The 17,219-nt window shown below is 45.9% G+C and overlaps 1 protein-coding gene across 1 annotated transcript; it reads left to right on the top strand.

The window, feature by feature from the left end:
• The first annotated feature begins 222 nt into the window (after positions 1–222).
• Positions 223–11,186, top strand: LOC125432741 (vomeronasal type-2 receptor 26-like). Its single transcript, XM_048496623.1, has 4 exons — positions 223–354; positions 2,022–2,213; positions 3,358–3,484; positions 10,201–11,186. Exons 1-4 carry the CDS (start codon positions 223–225, stop codon positions 11,112–11,114), a joined length of 1,365 nt encoding a protein of 454 aa, XP_048352580.1. The 3' UTR covers positions 11,115–11,186.
• Positions 11,187–17,219: the final 6,033 nt, after the last annotated feature.

Raw genomic sequence — 17,219 nt, 5'->3', positions numbered from 1 at the left:
CTGTCCTTCAGAGGCCACGCAAGTGATGTGCCAGGATTCCAGAACTTTCTCCGGACTCTGGATCCATACAAACCCCAGGGCGATATCTTTATTGAAAAGTGGTGGGAGATTGCATTTGACTGTACACTTGTGAAACCCAATCGGAAATTCCGAAAGGGTGTTAAATACTGTACTGGGCGGGAGAAAATTGAAACACTGCCAGCCTATCTATTTGAAACGAGCATGACCAGCCACAGTTATAATATCTACAATGCGGTCTATTCCATGGCACATGCGCTACACGCCGCATACAAGTTGAGATTGGAGGCAGTGACTGAGGATAGCAAGATTCTTCTGGATGTCCCACCATGGCAGGTAACCCCCAGGGGGCATCCATTGAAACTGCTGGGGGGGAGAATTAGGACTAATAAAAGGAAACACTTCTTCACGCAACGTGTGATTGGTGTTTGGAATATGCTGCCACAGGAGGTGGTGATGGCCACTCACCTGCATAGCTTTAAAAGGGGCTTGGACAGATTTATGGAGGAGAAGTCGATCTATGGCTACCAATCTTGATCCTCTTTGATTTGAGATTGCAAATGCCTTAACAGACCAGGTGATCGGGAGCAAAAGCTGCAGAAGGCCATTGCTTTCACCTCCTGCATGTGAGCTCCCAAAGGCACCTGGTGGGCCACTGCGAGTAGCAGAGAGCTGGACTAGATGGACTCTGGTCTGATCCAGCAGGCTCTTTCTTATGTTCTTAAGGCCATTGCTTTCACCTCCTGCATGTGAGCTCCCAAAGGCACCTGGTGGGCCACTGCGAGTAGCAGAGAGCTGGACTAGATGGACTCTGGTCTGATCCAGCAGGCTCCTTCTTATGTTCTTAAGGCCATTGCTTTCACATCCTGCATGTGAGCTCCCAAAGGCACCTGGTGGGCCACTGCGAGTAGCAGAGTGCTGGACTAGATGGACTCTGGTCTGATCCAGCAGGCTCCTTCTTATGTTCTTAAGGCCATTGCTTTCACATCCTGCATGTGAGCTCCCAAAGGCACCTGGTGGGCCACTGCGAGTAGCAGAGAGCTGGACTAGATGGACTCTGGTCTGATCCAGCTGGCTTGTTCTTATGTTCTTATGTTCTCTCTGATACACAGCTCTCGTGTGAAGGAATGCATGGCCCGTCCCCCCACTGATCACCCAAGAAGGTCAAAACCTGAAACAAAAACCACTAAAAAAACACCAAACTGTACAGTTGCAATGGAGAAGACACATCAGCCAATGAAGAAAATTATTAAGGCAGTGTTGCGATATAGGAAAAACTATTATTGAGGCAGAATTAAGCTTTCATATACTGGAGACATATTCAGAAGGTGTCCCTCAAATGCTCTCAAGTGATCATTCACACGTGCTAAGCATTGCAGAAAATCCATAATTACTTGTTCAAAAGATAGTTTCCACCTGTTCCTGTGCTCCACGACTGTCTCATGCAACAGCTGGTGCTGCAGGTGATGTTTTCGTCAGCCCTCTCTGAGCAAAGTATAACCATCTCTGAGCAAAGTATAACCAAGGAGCAGCAGTGGCGTAGGAGGTTAAGAGCTCGTGTATCCAATCTGGAGGAACCGGGTTTGATTCCCAGCTCTGCCACCTGAGCTGTGGAGGCTTCTCTGGGGAATTCAGATTAGCCTGGGCACTCCCACACACGCCAGCTGGGTGACCTTGGGCTAGTCACAGCTTCTTGGAGCTCTCTCAGCCCCACCTACCTCACAGGGTGTTTGTTGTGAGGGGGGAAGGGCAAGGAGATTGTCAGCCCCTTTGAGTCTCCTGCAGGAGAGAAAGGGGGGATATAAATCCAAACAACTCCTGCTCCTGCTCTTCTTCTTCTTCTTCTTCTTCTTCTTCTTCTTCTTCTTCTTCTTCTTCTTCTTCTTCTTCTTCTTCTTCTTCTTCTTCTTCTTCTTCTTCTTCTTCTTCTTCTTCTTCTTCTTCTTCTTCTTCTTCTTCTTCTTCTTTCATTTCAGATCCATGCCTTTTTGAGGAACGTCCAGTTCAACAACAGCGCTGGGGAAAAAGTGCATTTGACTGGAAATGATAAGACATCAACTGGCTACGATATTCTGAACTTGGTCTTCTTCCCAAATCAATCTTCAACTCTAGTGAAAGTTGGAAGGACGGATCCTCGAGCTCCCCCAGGCCGAGATTTCAACATTAACGCAGAAGCAATTGTTTGGCCAAACCAGGTGGGGAAGGAGTCCATGTTCTTGGGTCAAACGTGAGTTTGAGAAGGTTCCAGGCACATCCTGTGACAGTGTTCCCAGTTCAGGCAGTGGCCAGACGGTGGCTTAGTCATCTCCAGAGTAGGTTGCCGGCCTCCAGACCGATTGCCAGCCTAGGGTCGGTAACCTGATTCTAGACCAGTATAACTTTTTCTGAGCCTCCATTTTAACACAATGTGCAAACGTCTTGGAAAAACATGGCCCCTTTGATTCTTCCCAGCATGCAGAAAAGCAACTTTCAGTAACTCTGAGTGCTCTTAAGTGTAAGGAAGTCATTCCAGGCCAGTTGTTGTTGTGGTTGTTGTTGTTGTTGTTGTTGTTGTTATTATTAATTAAATTTAGTATACCGCCCTATCCCCGAAGGGCTCAGGGCGGTGTACAGATAAAACATCAGCTAAAAACATACATATAATTAACAGTCATATCTTAAAACATCGCCCGCGTCCTTACGAAACCCTCCCAATATGAAATAATGGGTCCTGATGGTATTAGGGCCCATAGGGGTAAAGAGGAGGGGGCAGGGGCACCCTCAGCGGCTGGTCTCTCCAAAGGCCCGGTGGAACAACTCAGTCTTACAGGCCCTGCGGAAATCCCCAAGGTCCCGCAGGGCCCGGACAGCTGGAGGGAGAGTGTTCCACCAGGCCGGTGCCAGAGCCGTGAAGGCCCTGGCCCGAGTGGAGGCCAGCCGCATCATTGAGGGGCCGGGGACCTCCAGTAAATTGGCCTCTGCTGAGCGCAGAGGTCGAGTTGGGACATATGGGGTAATGCGGTCCCGAAGGTACGAGGGTCCCAGGCCGCGCAAGGCCTTAAAGGTCAACACCCACACCTTGAAGATGATTCGGAATTCAACCGGGAGCCAATGCAGGTGGCGCAACACAGGTTGAATATGCTCTCGAAAGGCGCCCCCTGTGAGCAAACAAGCCGCCGCATGTTGGACCAGTTTTAATTTCCGGATCAAACGCAAGGGAAGGCCCGCGTAGAGTGAGTTACAATAGTCTAGCCTGGAGGTGAAAGACCTTTCTCTGAGTTTCTCTGAGTTCTGTGGAAGACCTGAGTACTTTCTCTGAGTTCTGTGGAAGACCTGAGTACTTTCTCTTTTCCTGCCTAGAAGCTGCCTTTTTCCAGGTGTGTGGAGACTTGCTCGCCAGGGCACTGCAGAGAAGTTAGAGAAAACGAGCCAGTTTGCTGTTATGGCTGTGCACGATGTCCCAGGGGGGCATTTTCTAACCAGACAGGTAACTCAACTAATCTTGAAACCTACATTACAGTGGAGAAGTGGAACCTCAGTGGACTTCAAGGGGTGTCAACATCAGACAGTCAACATCAGATTCTGCACTTAATTGCTCCCTTCCCCCTCTCCCGCCCCCATCTTGAGTGCAATATATGTGTCAGGACTATGTGTGTGTGTGTGTGTGTGTGTGTGTATGGTGACCTTGGCTCTTCCCCCCGACTGTCCAGCTTTGACGGACTGCCTAGAATTAGAGACTCCAGCTTTGCTGATATTCCTTTGAGAAACTTTGCCTGTGTGAAACTATGCTTTGTTTTTTTTTTTCTAGTGGCGGGAAGGTGGAATTGATACTGTTTTAAAACTGTTGCCTGAGTTCTGTGCCTCAGAATTCGCATGTCTCGCTTTCAGATCTGATTGCCAGTACAATGAAGAACTTTGATGAGTTACTTTTGACTGGACTTTCCCTGGTTCATTACATTATGCGAGTTCTGAGGCACAGAACTCAGGCAAGGTGGAGGCACTGGTCAATTGGCCTGTTCCAACCACCCATAAGGAGTTACAATCGTTTTTGGGGTTTGCTGATTTTTGTCGTGACTTCACCCCGCAATTTGCCCAGTTAGCCTTACCCTTACTCGTGTAAATGGTTCGCCACCAAAACTGTCGGCGCAACAAGTGCAAACAAAAATGGCCAGCCGATTTAGCGTCATGTCCAGTGAAAACAACCGATTTGCAGAGTTCGGAAGGAACGTACAAACAATCCCCTTTCCACCATAACCCATCCCAGAGTCGGAGAGAGGGTCCCCCCCTCTGCTGTAGAGACTGGGCTCCTCCCCACCCGAAGAAACTCCACCAACAAAGGCGAGGCAAAATCGGGGAGGGAAACGGGCGGATCTGATGGCAGAGGAGGAGCGGTGGAAGGAGAGGATTGGGCGCGTGCTTGAGCACGGGTGACTGCAAGACCCAATTGAGATGGGGATAAAACAGTACGTTGAATGGCGTGCAAAGAGGTCTCCTCCCCCGATGGAAGGTGAGAGAGGGCATCCACTAAACGGTTGGTTTTGTCGGGAAAAAAATGCACCGTAAAATGGAAACGGGAAAAAAAAATCAGCCCAACCAAGTTGCTTAGCGGACATTTTTCCAGGAGTGGAGAGCGCGGACAAATTTTTATGACCCGACCAGACTTGAAATGGGTGGGCAGCTCCCTCCAACCAATGGCGCCAGGTGACCAGCGCTTGTTTAATGGCAGCCGCTTCTTTATCTCCCACAGTCCAGTTTAACTCGGGGCCGGAAAACTTTTTGGACAAATAGGCACATGGAAACAGCTTGCCACCAGACCCCCGTTGTAACAGGGCTGCCCCCAGGTCTTTGTCATAAGCATCTACGTGCACTGCGAAGGGGAGAGACGGATCAGGATGGACCAAGATTGGTTCGGAACGAAAAGCGGTTTTGAAACACTGAAACACGGTCTGACAAACTGCCGGCCAGGACAGCGGTGACCTGGCTTAGCTGCATGAGGGTCCTTGCCTTTGGTACGTAATAGATCAGTCAAGGGTAAGGCTAACTGGGCAAATGGCGGGATGAAGTCACGATAAAAATGAGCAAATCCCAAAAACGATTGTAACTCCTTGCAGGTGCCTCCACCCCACCCGCTCGAGCAGGGGTCAGTCCCACACACGACACTCTGCACCTCTCTAGCATCTCCGCCTCCTTTGCCTCTGCCCCCCCCCTTGGGCAGCAGCCACCCGGAGCGCAGGCACCAGCCCACCAGCCGAATCCTCCCTGCTCGCTGCGGTGCTCGCATGTCTTGCCCAGCAGTCTAGGCCAGCCCAGGTGTGGGGGCCCCCGCAATTTTCCACCTCCACATGACAAATTCTGTACGCATGTGGCGTAGGAGGTTAAGAGCTCATGTATCTAATCTGGAGGAACTGGGTTTGATTCCCTGCTCTGCCGCCTGAGCTGTGGAGGCTTATCTGGGGAATTCAGATTAGCCTGGGCACTCCTGCACACGCCAGCTGGGTGACCTTGGGCTAGTCACAGCTTCTCGGAGCTCTCTCAGCCCCACCCACCTCACAGGGTGTTTGTTGTGAGGGGGGAAGGGCAAGGAGATTGCAAGCCCCTTTGAGTCTCCTGCAGGAGAGAAAGGGGGGATATAAATCCAAACTCTTCTTCTTCTTCTTCTTCACATGCCCACAGAGAGCACTGAGTGCCACCTCTCGCACGCGTGCCATAGGTTCACCACCACTGTCCTAGAGGATGCTTATCAAAGACAAAAAAGGTTATGACTCAGTTTACTATGCACATTATCTTGTTGTTAAGTGCATGGACTCATTTTTTGCACTTCTAATACATCTTGCCTTGCACTGCTTCTGCTGTCTTACACAGTTCTGATAGCATTATTAAAAATTTTCCAACCCTTCCTGAGCCTTAGCTGAAAGGGCAGACTATGAAGTCAGTAAATAAAATGAAAATAAATCTGTATAGCATAGAAACTGATTCTCTAGTGAATAACTTGATGGGTTGGAATTACAAAATCCGGGGACAATGCAACAGAATGGTATAGTATAAGCAATGAACAATGCAAGGCTTAAAATTGCACATGATACTAACTATTATTATTATTGTTGTTGTTGTTGTTGTTGTTGCTGCTGCTGCTGCTGTTGCTGTTGTTGTAATAATAATAATAATAATAATAGTAGTAGTAGTAGAAGTTGTTTTTATTGTTGTTGTTGTTGTTGTTGTTGTTGTTATTATTATTATTATTATTATTATTATTAATTAAATTTAGTATACCGCCCTATTCCCGAAGGGCTCAGGGTGGTGTACAGATAACATCAGCTAAAAACATAAATATTATTAAAACAACAGTAGTATCTTAAAACATCGCCCACGCCCTTACAAAACCCTCCTAATGTGAAATAATGGGTCCTGATGGTATTAGGGCCCATGGGGGTAAAGAGGAGGGAGCAGGGGCACCCTCAGCAGCCGGTCTCTCCAAAGGCCCGGTGCAACAACTCAGTCTTACAGGCCCTGCGGAAATCCCCAAGGTCCCGCAGGGCCTGGACAGCTGGAGGGAGAGTGTTCCACCAGGCCGGTGCCAGAGCCGTGAAGGCCCTGGCTCGAGTGGAGGCCAGCCGCATCATTGAGGGGCCGGGGACCTCCAGTATTGCCTTTATAAAAGTGACCTCAGGAACAAGTCACATTTTGCAGAATTACAGAATTTGGGAAGCCTTTCTGACCGCCTCAAGCAGGCTGTTTTCACCTGCCACAGGTAGCTGTTGACATTATCCATTTAAACAAGCGAAATTATCCTTCTAAAATGAGCAAAATTCCTTAAAAACAAGGCGAACCTAGTGGAGACGTGTATAACTGATGCTCTTCTGCATCTAGGAGACCATATCTTCAGGAGTCGCGTGTGCAGGGTTTTCACTGCTTCTCAACGGTTGCATGCCTTCTGTTGTCCTTTGAGCTAATGTAGGCCATTTCCACACGGTCCAAATATCCTGGGTTGAGCAACGGAAATATTCGCACAGGCGTTTTCCACATGGACCATATATCCTGGGATAAGGAGGTAAAACATCCTTATTTCAGCCATGATTGCACATTCCATATGGCTTTCCCTTATCCCAGGGTTTCCAAAAAACAATAAGTTGGTGGTTCTTTTTTTAAAAAAATCTGCACCGATCCTGTGGGAGTCGGACCGGTTTATTTTTCTTGCCTCGCCACCTGCAGCCAATCAGAACGTTGGAAAAACGGGACAGTTTACGCATGTGTGATAATGTTGGCGAGGAAAATGAAACTAAACTGGGGCCGTGCATAATCACCTGCAGTTCTCTCTCCCGGTCTGTACATGCTGACGGGCAGCTGTGCGGAGGGAGAAACCGAGGCTTATTCCGCACATGCAGAATAATGCACTTTCAAACTGCTTTCAGTGCTCTTTGAAGCTGTGCGGAATAGCCAAATCCACTTGCAAACAGTTGTGAAAGTGGTTTGAAAACGCATTATTTCGCGTGTGCAGAAGGGGCCCGAGATACAAACATCCCAGTATGTATGATCCCAGTTTTCCCCTGGGATATTATGTCCATCCAAAAATGTCACAGTTGTTGGTCCTAGAACAGGTTTGTCCCACGATATTTCTGTCATCCTGGGATTTTCAAAAATCGCCAATTTGGCGATTCTTTTCAAAAAATCCTGCATTGAACCCTCTACCTTGCAAATGTAGCCTCTTTCTGTGGGTTCTGTGGGGCAGTACTTGGAAGGAGTTGCAAAGAACTAAATTTAAACAAAACAGTTTACTTCTCTTAACAAATAACACTTTTAAAACATTTAACATTTACACTTTGCAGTCCTGTTAAGTTTGCATGTTCAAGTCCTTATATTTGCAGTCTACTGATATTGCCAAGTCCAATTCTTCTTTGCTGGTGGTTGGTTTTGAAGATTTCAGAGGCTTGGTGAACGGGATTCAAGATGATGGAGGTTCCCAGAAAACTCTCACCATTTACATACACAAAGATCCTTGCACAAGGTGTTAAGGGTTTAATAAAATCAATCCAGGTCCCAGCCTGGTAGCCTTGCTTCTACCAACCTCATGAGTTCTGCAGCCTTCTGCTTCTTTTCAGACTCCACCCCTTTCTGGGTCATCCCATTCTTACACAGGGGTTACACAAACACGACAAGTGCAGAAACAGTTTATTTTTCCCACCCAGCCACCTGATTTCCCCACCTTGCTGCCTGCCCCCCTCATCTCTACAGCTGACATCATGTCAATTTTCAGCTCTGCTGAGCCGGCGACCATTGCAGCCCGCTCTTTCCAAAACGTTCCCCCAAGTACGTTGTCTGCTCGTGGTATTGGCCGGTTGCCATTTCGCCTGGGTTAATCAGGAGTGAAGTCCCAAAATATCCCTGTGTTCCTTTTCTGTGCATGTACTGGTTGCTCAGAGCGCATAGCTCAGTGATGGCGAACCTATGGCACGGGTGCCAGAGGTGGCACTCAGAGCCCTCTCTGTGGGCACACATGCACAGAGTCCGTCATGTGATAATAGTGTAATTATTTCAGGGAGATTATTAGAATTAAACCCAAGACCTAGTTTTGGGGAAACAGTGTAGGTAACTCTGTTAAGCGCTGTTAAACCCTACTGATTTTCATGGGAAGAAAGTGTGATCCTTTACCTGCGAGTAAGCTTGGTTGCTGGCAATGGGGTTTGCTTCTGAGTAAACCCCCCTAGGGTCGTGATTCACTCGTTTGAAGTATTGCACAGTTGCTTCAAAGCAAAGCCACCGACTACCACCAAGCTTACTCCCGAGTAACGCGTGCCTCGGAGCCAACCGTTTTCTCTATACTAAAACCTCAGTATTCAGGTTAAATTGCCGTGTTGGCCCTTTGTGATAAATAAGCGGGTTTTGGGTTGCAGTTTGGGCACTCGGTCTCGAAAAGGTTCGCCATCACTGGCATAGCTAGAGAGATGTGCACTTTGGGCCGAAGGTTAGTGGTCATGTCACAGGGGTGGGGTGGGCAGGGTGGGGCGTCTCTTATTTCCACAAAAATATGAGAATGTGAGTGGGAATGCGATGTGATGCTGTACCCCACTGTTTTTTTTTGCTTCCACTTTGCTGTGCTGGTATTTCACAGCTATTTCACTCACCAAGCAGACACACCCCCAAGTGTGCATCCTAGAACCAGCTATTCCAGATCTCCATCCCCCCCTCACCCACTTCTTCCTGGCCTTGTGATTCCCTGAGAAAAGAGCTGCAACCCACTTTTGGACTCCAGCCCACAGCTTCAGATCTGCTGGTTTACACTAAATGGGGCACGGCATCACTCCATCACTCTAGGTGTGGCCTCACTCCACATCTGTCTTGTACTGGAGATATTTCAATGGGAGGGGGCGATCTAAGATCTTTGCTGCCTCTCTGGACCTGAAAAGTGCCTTTGATTCAGTTGTAAGAGACTTGCCGTGGCTTAAGTTAACAGAGATGGGGATCAATGTTAGATTATTACTACTTATTAAATCTCTCCATTTATCTCTGCCAGATAAAATGTACAAACTCTGGAGACCTAACTCCTAAGATTCCCGTCGTGACAGGTGTTAAGCAAGGCTGTGTATTGGCCCCAGTTTTGTTTACCTTATTCATTAATGATTTGGTGCAAGTGTTGTCAGATGTTAATGCACACAGCCCAGTTCTTTCAAACAAACCCGTACCACTCCTACTTTATGCTGATGACGTGATACTGATCTCTAGATCTCAAGTGGGCCTTAAAAGGCTCCTTAGAAAAACTATGGAGTACTGTACATCTAACTTCCTGCCCTTAAACCCAGAAAAATCAAAAATTGTCATCTTTTCAAATGTACTTAAGTCTTCTAGATGGCTTATTAATGGGGTTAAGGTCAAACACTCCAAGTCCTTTAAATATCTAGGCCTAACCTTCCATCATAAAGCCACATGGGCCAGACATAGAGATATTGCTGTAAAAGGAAGTTATCACACTGCTTCAGCAATGGTAAAGTTTTTTCACACCAGGGGAAGGGGTATTTTTTCCAGCAGCTCTAAAGGTTTTCAACTCCAAGGTAGTTCAGCAACTTCTCTATGGAGTTCCCTTATGGATAACTGCATGGAACAATTCTGTTGAAAGAATACAATCTGGCTTCCTCTATAAAATACTCGGATTACCACACTCTGTACCATATGCTGTACTATGCTTATTTCAATGGTGGCTCTTTGTTCCAGATGCGGATCACTGCACCCGGTGTCGAGAAGATCAATACCCAAACAAGGACCAGGACCGGTGCATCTCCAAGAAGTTCAGCTTCCTTTCCTATCAAGAGAGTTTGGGGCTGGCTTTAGCTTCTCTCGCTCTTTTGCTGTCTCTGACCACAGCTCTGGTCCTGGCAACAATCATCAAACACCGAGACACACCTGTGGTCAAAGCCAACAACCGAGACCTCACCTACGTCCTGCTCATCTCCCTCCTGCTCTGCTTCCTCTGCTCCCTGCTGTTCATTGGTCGGCCCACAAAGGTCGCCTGCCTTCTCCGCCAAATTGGCTCCAGCACACTGTTCTCCATTGCCATTTCTTCCATCTTGGCCAAAACCGTCCTCGTAGTTCTGGCCTTCAACGCCACTAAACCGGGAAACCTGACAAGAGGCCTCTTGGGGAGACAATATGTAAACGCCATTGTCCTGGGCTGTCCTCTCCTCCAAACCCTTATTTGTGCAATATGGTTGGGGACCTCCCCCCCATTCCCAAACCGGGACTTCCATTCTTTGGAGGAAGAGATCATAGAGGAATGCAATGAGGGGTCGGTCACCATGTTTTACACCGCCCTGGGTTACATGGGTTTTCTGGCTCTCGTAAGCTTCGTGGTGGCCTTCCTTGCTAGGAAATTGCCAGACAGCTTCAATGAAGCCAAGTTTATCACCTTCAGCATGCTGGTCTTTTGCAGCGTTTGGATCTCCTTTGTGCCGACCTACTTGAGCACCAAAGGGAAGCTGATGGTGGCCGTGGAAGTCTTCTCAATCTTGGCTTCGGGTGCGGGTCTCCTGAGTTGCATCTTTCTCCCCAAATGCTACATTCTGGTCTTGAGGCCTGATCTCAACAGTAGAGATCACCTCATAAGGAAAAAAACCACCATAGGAGCCTGAGTCCTGGGATATCCTCAACTAGGTGGATTTCCAGCTAATTCTGTCAATCCAGGCAGACTGTTAAAAATGTGACAGCCCCCCTTCCTCTAAAAAAGATTTTTATTAATAAATATGAAAGTCTTCGGTCCCAACAATATGCGCTGTTGTTTTTCTTTTCTGTAACATGCTGAGGAATGTTCAACCATTGATTTTGTTACCGCGCTGCCTGGTAACTTTTATCACCTCCAGAACACCCAGCTCTCGGCAGCGCAGGGGAACACAAACGGGACCCGACACGGCGAGTATAATGAATAAAGAAGGTTTTATTGAGATGCTGACCTAAATGTCAGCACCGCCGCTCCACGGCAACTGCGCTGCCTAGCAGCTTTTACAACGTCTGAAATACATTTTCTCCCGTCAGGAGTCCGGGAGAACACAAGACAGCCCGCCGCCATTCATTAACAAAATACACAGTAACCAATCATGCATCTGCAGTGCAGGGGAACCAATCAGAGTTCGATGGGCATACCCTTCTTGGATTTTGCGGCTGGAGTAAGGCGAGGCGATGACGTATGCACTGGCGGGAAGAACACAAAGGAGTCCCTTGGGTGTTTGGGGTCGGGAAACGAGACTTGATGACGATGGCCCCCTTATCTGCCTGCTGGTGAGATTAGGCAGGGTGAGGCGCTTCTTCCGGGATCCCCTTTTGTTCGCGTCCACCAAGGACCTTTACAAGTGAAAGGGACAGGCTCAGGTGGAGCAGGGGTGGATTCCTGCCTTGAGCCAAGCAGGTTCCATGCAGACGCAAATACAGAGGATACAAAAGATAACTGCAAATCAGAGGATACAAAAGATAACTACAAATCCTATTTTCTATCTAATACAGTTGGCTCCTACCTATCTAATACAGAAATAAAACACTGGTTAATCTTTATTCAGAACAAAAATCCAGAAGTAGAATAAATTCACTTCTGGCTCCGCCATCAATGTCACCAGTGGACCAATTTTAATTTAATTATTCAATTTATTAAACCACTGAGATTAATGCCCTGAATTGGCCTATATTATAGATATAAAGGTTTGTTATACAGTTACTTGCATCCAAGCCTTGATTCATGAAAATGAAATCTTCTTCACAGCACTCAGTCAAATTTTCTTCCATATGCCCTGTTTTATGCATACTCAAAAATACCTGAACATTATGTTAGCACGGGGTAAGAGTAAGCTAAAAAGCTTGAGCCGACAGGGAATAAATAAATAAATAATTTTTATTCCAAACCCTCAGAGGGTCTGCTTTAGAATCAGAGGAGTCGCCCCGAGTATACAAAAGTCACAGTTCTTATAGGACAGTGATGGCAAACCTTTTCGAGACCGAGTGCCCAAACTGCAACCCAAAACCCACTTATTTATCACAAAGTGCCAACATGGCAATTTAACCCGAATACTGGGGTTTTAGTTTAGAAAAAATGGTTGGCTCTGAGGTGTGTGTTACTCGGGAGTAAGCTTGGTGGTAGTTGTTGGCTTTGCTTTGAAGCAACCGTGCAACTCTTCGAACGGGTGAATCACGACCCTAGGAGGGTTTACTTAGAAGCAAGCCACATTGCCAGCAACCGAGCTTACTCCCAGGTAAAGGATTGCGCTTTAGTTCTTTGCATGAAAATCGGTGGCGGTTTAACAGTGCTTAACAGGGTTACCTACACAGCTTCCCCAAAACTAGGTCTTAGGCTTAATGCTAATAATCGAGCCCAACAGCCCAGGCCAGCCTAGATGTGTGTGTGTGTGGGGGGGGCAATTTCTCCCCCACATGATGAACTCTGTTTGTGCGTGCCCACAGAGAGGGCTTTGAGTGCCACCTCTGGCAACCGTGCCATAGGTTCGCCATCACTGTTATAGGATAAAGACAGCTGATGCATCATAAATGTTGCAAAGCCAAACCCTGTCAATTCATGACGTTTCAGTATTCCCATCATTGTTAATCATGGCGATACATTGTTAAATAGCATTCTTAAGAATATAGTTTCTCACATGGCTTGACTCTCTCTGTCTGTGCTTTCCTTTACACACACTTTCTCAGCTCCTTGCTAAGTGAAAATATCTTTTCTTTGGAATGTGGGAAGAGACAATAGGGGTTGTTTTGGAAAGCAAAGTGCCTTTTTTTAATCTCTGAGCAATAACTCTTAATACTAAAATGTCTTCGAGAAAACTTGCTTAAGTTACATATAAGTATACTTCAGTTGAAATAATAATTTAAATGCTTTATTTCTATTTTCTATTTTCTGGGTCTGTGTTTTAGATATGTTTTAGATGAAGACATTATTTTCATGAGCTTTGTCTTTTCACACAAGCATAAGATGTATCTTTTTCTGGAATGTAGAACATTGAATGCTTTTTCTTAACAAAGACACTTTTATGATTCTGTGAAATGACTTTAAGCTGTATTTCTGCCAGAATCTTTTTCTCTCCATTATTTTCCTAAATAATGGGGAGAAGGAAGAAATAACCTTCTGGTAAATCTAAAATCCTTTGCTTTTTCTCTTTCTCTCTCTTTCTACCACTTTCTATCATTCTTTCTTTCTTCTGCGCTTACAATTACATGCTTAAATGCACTAATTACCAACAAGTAATTCTGCTTCTCCCAAGTCCAGTCACCAAGACCAGTTCTTAAAGTAACACGTATACCTTTTCCCCCAGAAAACAGTCCAATATTTGAGAGCTAAGTCGGAGTAAATGAAAATAATGTTTTCTGGGTGGCTGCGTGCTCTTCTTTCTCAAAGTACTTTTTAAAAAATTACTCCTCTTGAAAAAACAATATGGCCCAGATTTATTCTCAGCTGTGTTTAAGTTTTAGAATGAAGTGTGGATGTTGATTTTAGATGTTATTGTAGTCTTTCTGTTACCCCGAATAGAGGGAACAGGATAAGTTACCCAATTCAGATTTAGAGAATCAAAGAGACAGACAAAGAAAATGATTTCAAGAAGTTAGTAAGTTTATGAGAAAGGAACAGGTTGCAATAGCACCCTGGGAGGAAAGACTCAACTTCGGCTTTGGGGACCATCCCTTTTATAGAAAAGCATCACATGCGAAGTCATTAAATTCCTATACATCACAGAATTCTTGACACCTTGGAATAACATACAAAACTTAAAATCCTCCAGTATAAACACATAATTTTGCCAGGCTAATGATTCTTTTGACATAAAGATGTTTTCTCTTGGCGACTCTGAGAGGTATGTCCCATAGATTGGTCGTTTCTTTATTACATGTTCATTCTATTACCTCGTTAAACTCAGGGTTAATTACAGGACAATCCTTAAACAATTTTCCACTTTATTAAAACAACTTTCTCCCGGCGCTTCTCGACCCTTGGCACCATCTCAGTGTCCCTTTCTTCACCCGCTTAGATGGATGGCAAAACACAGAATCTGACAGGAGGAATGCACTGAGATGGCGAAATCATAGATAAGTGTAGTCTGAACGCTTCTCTGGTGTACCCTTAAGGGCCTCCTTTGGTTATGTGTTAGGGGCTTGTTTTAGGCTATGTTTTACCAATGCCTTTAGAGTCTGATGAATCAGCAGAAAGTGTAGACATCCATGTTGTCTATCTCTCCGCCATCCAGCTCAACTTGAGAGCTGAAGGCCTTCCCACAATGAGCAACTCAAAATAGCTAGTATAACATAGGAATAAGCATATCATAATTATTGAATATAAGTGAGTAATAAATGCCACTAAATATGACTAAATGTGATTAAATGCGATTATACTTTCAGTGCTAACATTTCATTTTGGTTTTTCATTCTTCATCTTCCCTATGATATGCGTATATATTAGATACAGAGAGAGTAGAAGATAGTTATTTTTTGGATGAAGATAGAGGTTGGAATATCTTTATGATATTAAGTATAATTGATTTAGCATAAAGTATTATATTGATTAAGTATATCTCCCCCCCCCCCCCCAATTTCTTCTTTGTGTGTGGATCCACTTCTCACGGTGGCCATTTTGTGTTTGCGGCCACCACCTTTTGTCAGAATTCCAGGGCTGCCCGCATGCTTAAAAGGGGGGGGGAGCCTTGATATAAACCATGAATTCAATTATCCACAGCACCCCTGCTGCGCAAAGCAGGTATAGGTTCTACCGGCAGAGCCACAGAAAGAACCCGGCAAAGAAACAGGGGGGGGGGGGGCATATGAAACTGATAGCGGAGTCAGAAGTGATTTTATTCCATTTCTGATCTTGTTTTTAAATAAAGATGGAACTGTGTTTTATTTCTGTATAAGTTAGGTAGGAACAAACTGTATTAGGTAGAAAGTAGGAATTATAGCTATCTTTTGTATTTGCGTCTGCATGGAACCTCCTTGGCTCAAGGCAGGAATCCACCCCTGCTCCACCTGGGCACGTCCCTTTTCATGTGCTAAAACCATGAATGAATGCCTGACAAAAGAGACCCCGGAAGAAGCGCCTCCATCTGCCTAATCCCACCAGCAGGCAGATAAGGGTGCCGTCATTGTTAAGTTTTGTTTCCTGACCCCAAGCACCCAAGGGACTCTTTTGTGTTTTTCCAGCCTGTGCCTACGTCATCACCTCACCCTGCTTCTGCCGGGAAATTCAAGAAAGGACTGCCCTCCGGACTCTAATTGGTTGCTGTGTATCTGTAAATGAATGGTTGTAGGCTGTCCTGTATTCTCCCGGACTCCTGGGCGGGAGAAAGTGTATAAAAATTGTTGAAAAACTGCTAGGCAGCTGCAGTTGCCGTGGTGCGGAGGTGCTGACACGTAGGTCAGCATCTCAATAAAACCTTTTATTATTTCATTATACTCGCTGTGTTGGGTCCCGTTTCTGTTCCCCTGAGCTGCCGAGAGCTGGTTGGTCTGGAGTTATTAAAAGTTACCAGGCAGCGCGGTAACAAAAGCATCTTACAAACTCCTTCCTCTCCCCACAACAGGCACCTTGTGAGGTAGGTGGGGCTGAGAGAGTTCGGAGAGACCTGTCATGAGCCCAAGGTCACTGGTTCTTCAGATGAGAGTCCATCGCTCTTAACCACTACGCCATGCTGGCTCTCCAAGTAGAAAATGAAATTTCATAAAAACTAAGCAACGTAGTGAGAGCAAGATACTACATACAGCAAATTTTGGACACAGTGGTCTACTCTACCAACCTTCCCCCTGAGATTCCATATGAACGGCAAATAATTGTTTTATGAATTGTCGTGATAAATGACAAAGTTGTGGTTCAATGGCCTTGTTCTAAAGGGCTAAGATATACAGCCGAATTTCATTTCTACATTTTCACTTTAATTTGCTTTGTATATATGTGTACAAGAGTGCTTTTCAGCAATATCTAATAGGTCAGTGATGGCGAACCTTTTCGAGACCAAGTGCCCAAATTGCAACCCCAAACCCACTTATTTATCGCAAAGTGCCAACACGGCAATTTAACCTGAACACTGAGGTTTTAGTTTAGAAAAAACGGTTGGCTCCGAGGCATGCGTTACTCAGGAGTAAGTTTGGTGGTAATCGGTGGCTTTGCTTTGAAGCAACCGTGCAGCTCTTCCAATGGGTGAATCACGACCCTAGGAGGGTTTACTCAGAAGCAAGCCCCATTGCCAGCAACCGAGCTTACTCCCAGGTAAAGGATCGCGCTTTAGTTCTTGGCAAGAAAATCAGTGGGGTTTAACAGCGCTTAACAGGGTTACCTACACTGCTTCCCCAAAACTAGGTCTTAGGTTTAATGCTTATAATTGAGCCCAGTGGCCCAGGCCAGCCTAGATATGTGGGGGGGGGGGCACTCTGTTTGCATGTGCCCACAGAGAGGGCTCTGAGTGCCACCTTTGGCACCTGTGCCATAGGTTCGCCACCACTGCAATAGGTGGTTAAGTAAAGGTGGTTATGGTTAAGAAGGATCAAAAGGTAGATTAAAGTTTAAAATTGTTACACTAATTGGCTGATATTTCCCATGCAATATTTCTTTATGTGTAGTATTTGTATTTGTAGTATAGGTTGTACTGATAAGGACAGAGCAAAGCTCTGCCTCGGCCACGGCTAAAATAAACCCGTTCCAAATTATTTCTTCAGTGCACAGCTGGGCAGCAGACAAGAGAGGCTCAAAGGACTGGGTGTCAACATAG

The sequence above is a fragment of the Sphaerodactylus townsendi genome, linkage group LG05 (assembly GCF_021028975.2).
Source record: "Sphaerodactylus townsendi isolate TG3544 linkage group LG05, MPM_Stown_v2.3, whole genome shotgun sequence".
NCBI classification, from domain to species: Eukaryota; Metazoa; Chordata; class Lepidosauria; order Squamata; family Sphaerodactylidae; genus Sphaerodactylus; species Sphaerodactylus townsendi.
This window is presented reverse-complemented; position numbering and strand designations above follow the sequence as displayed.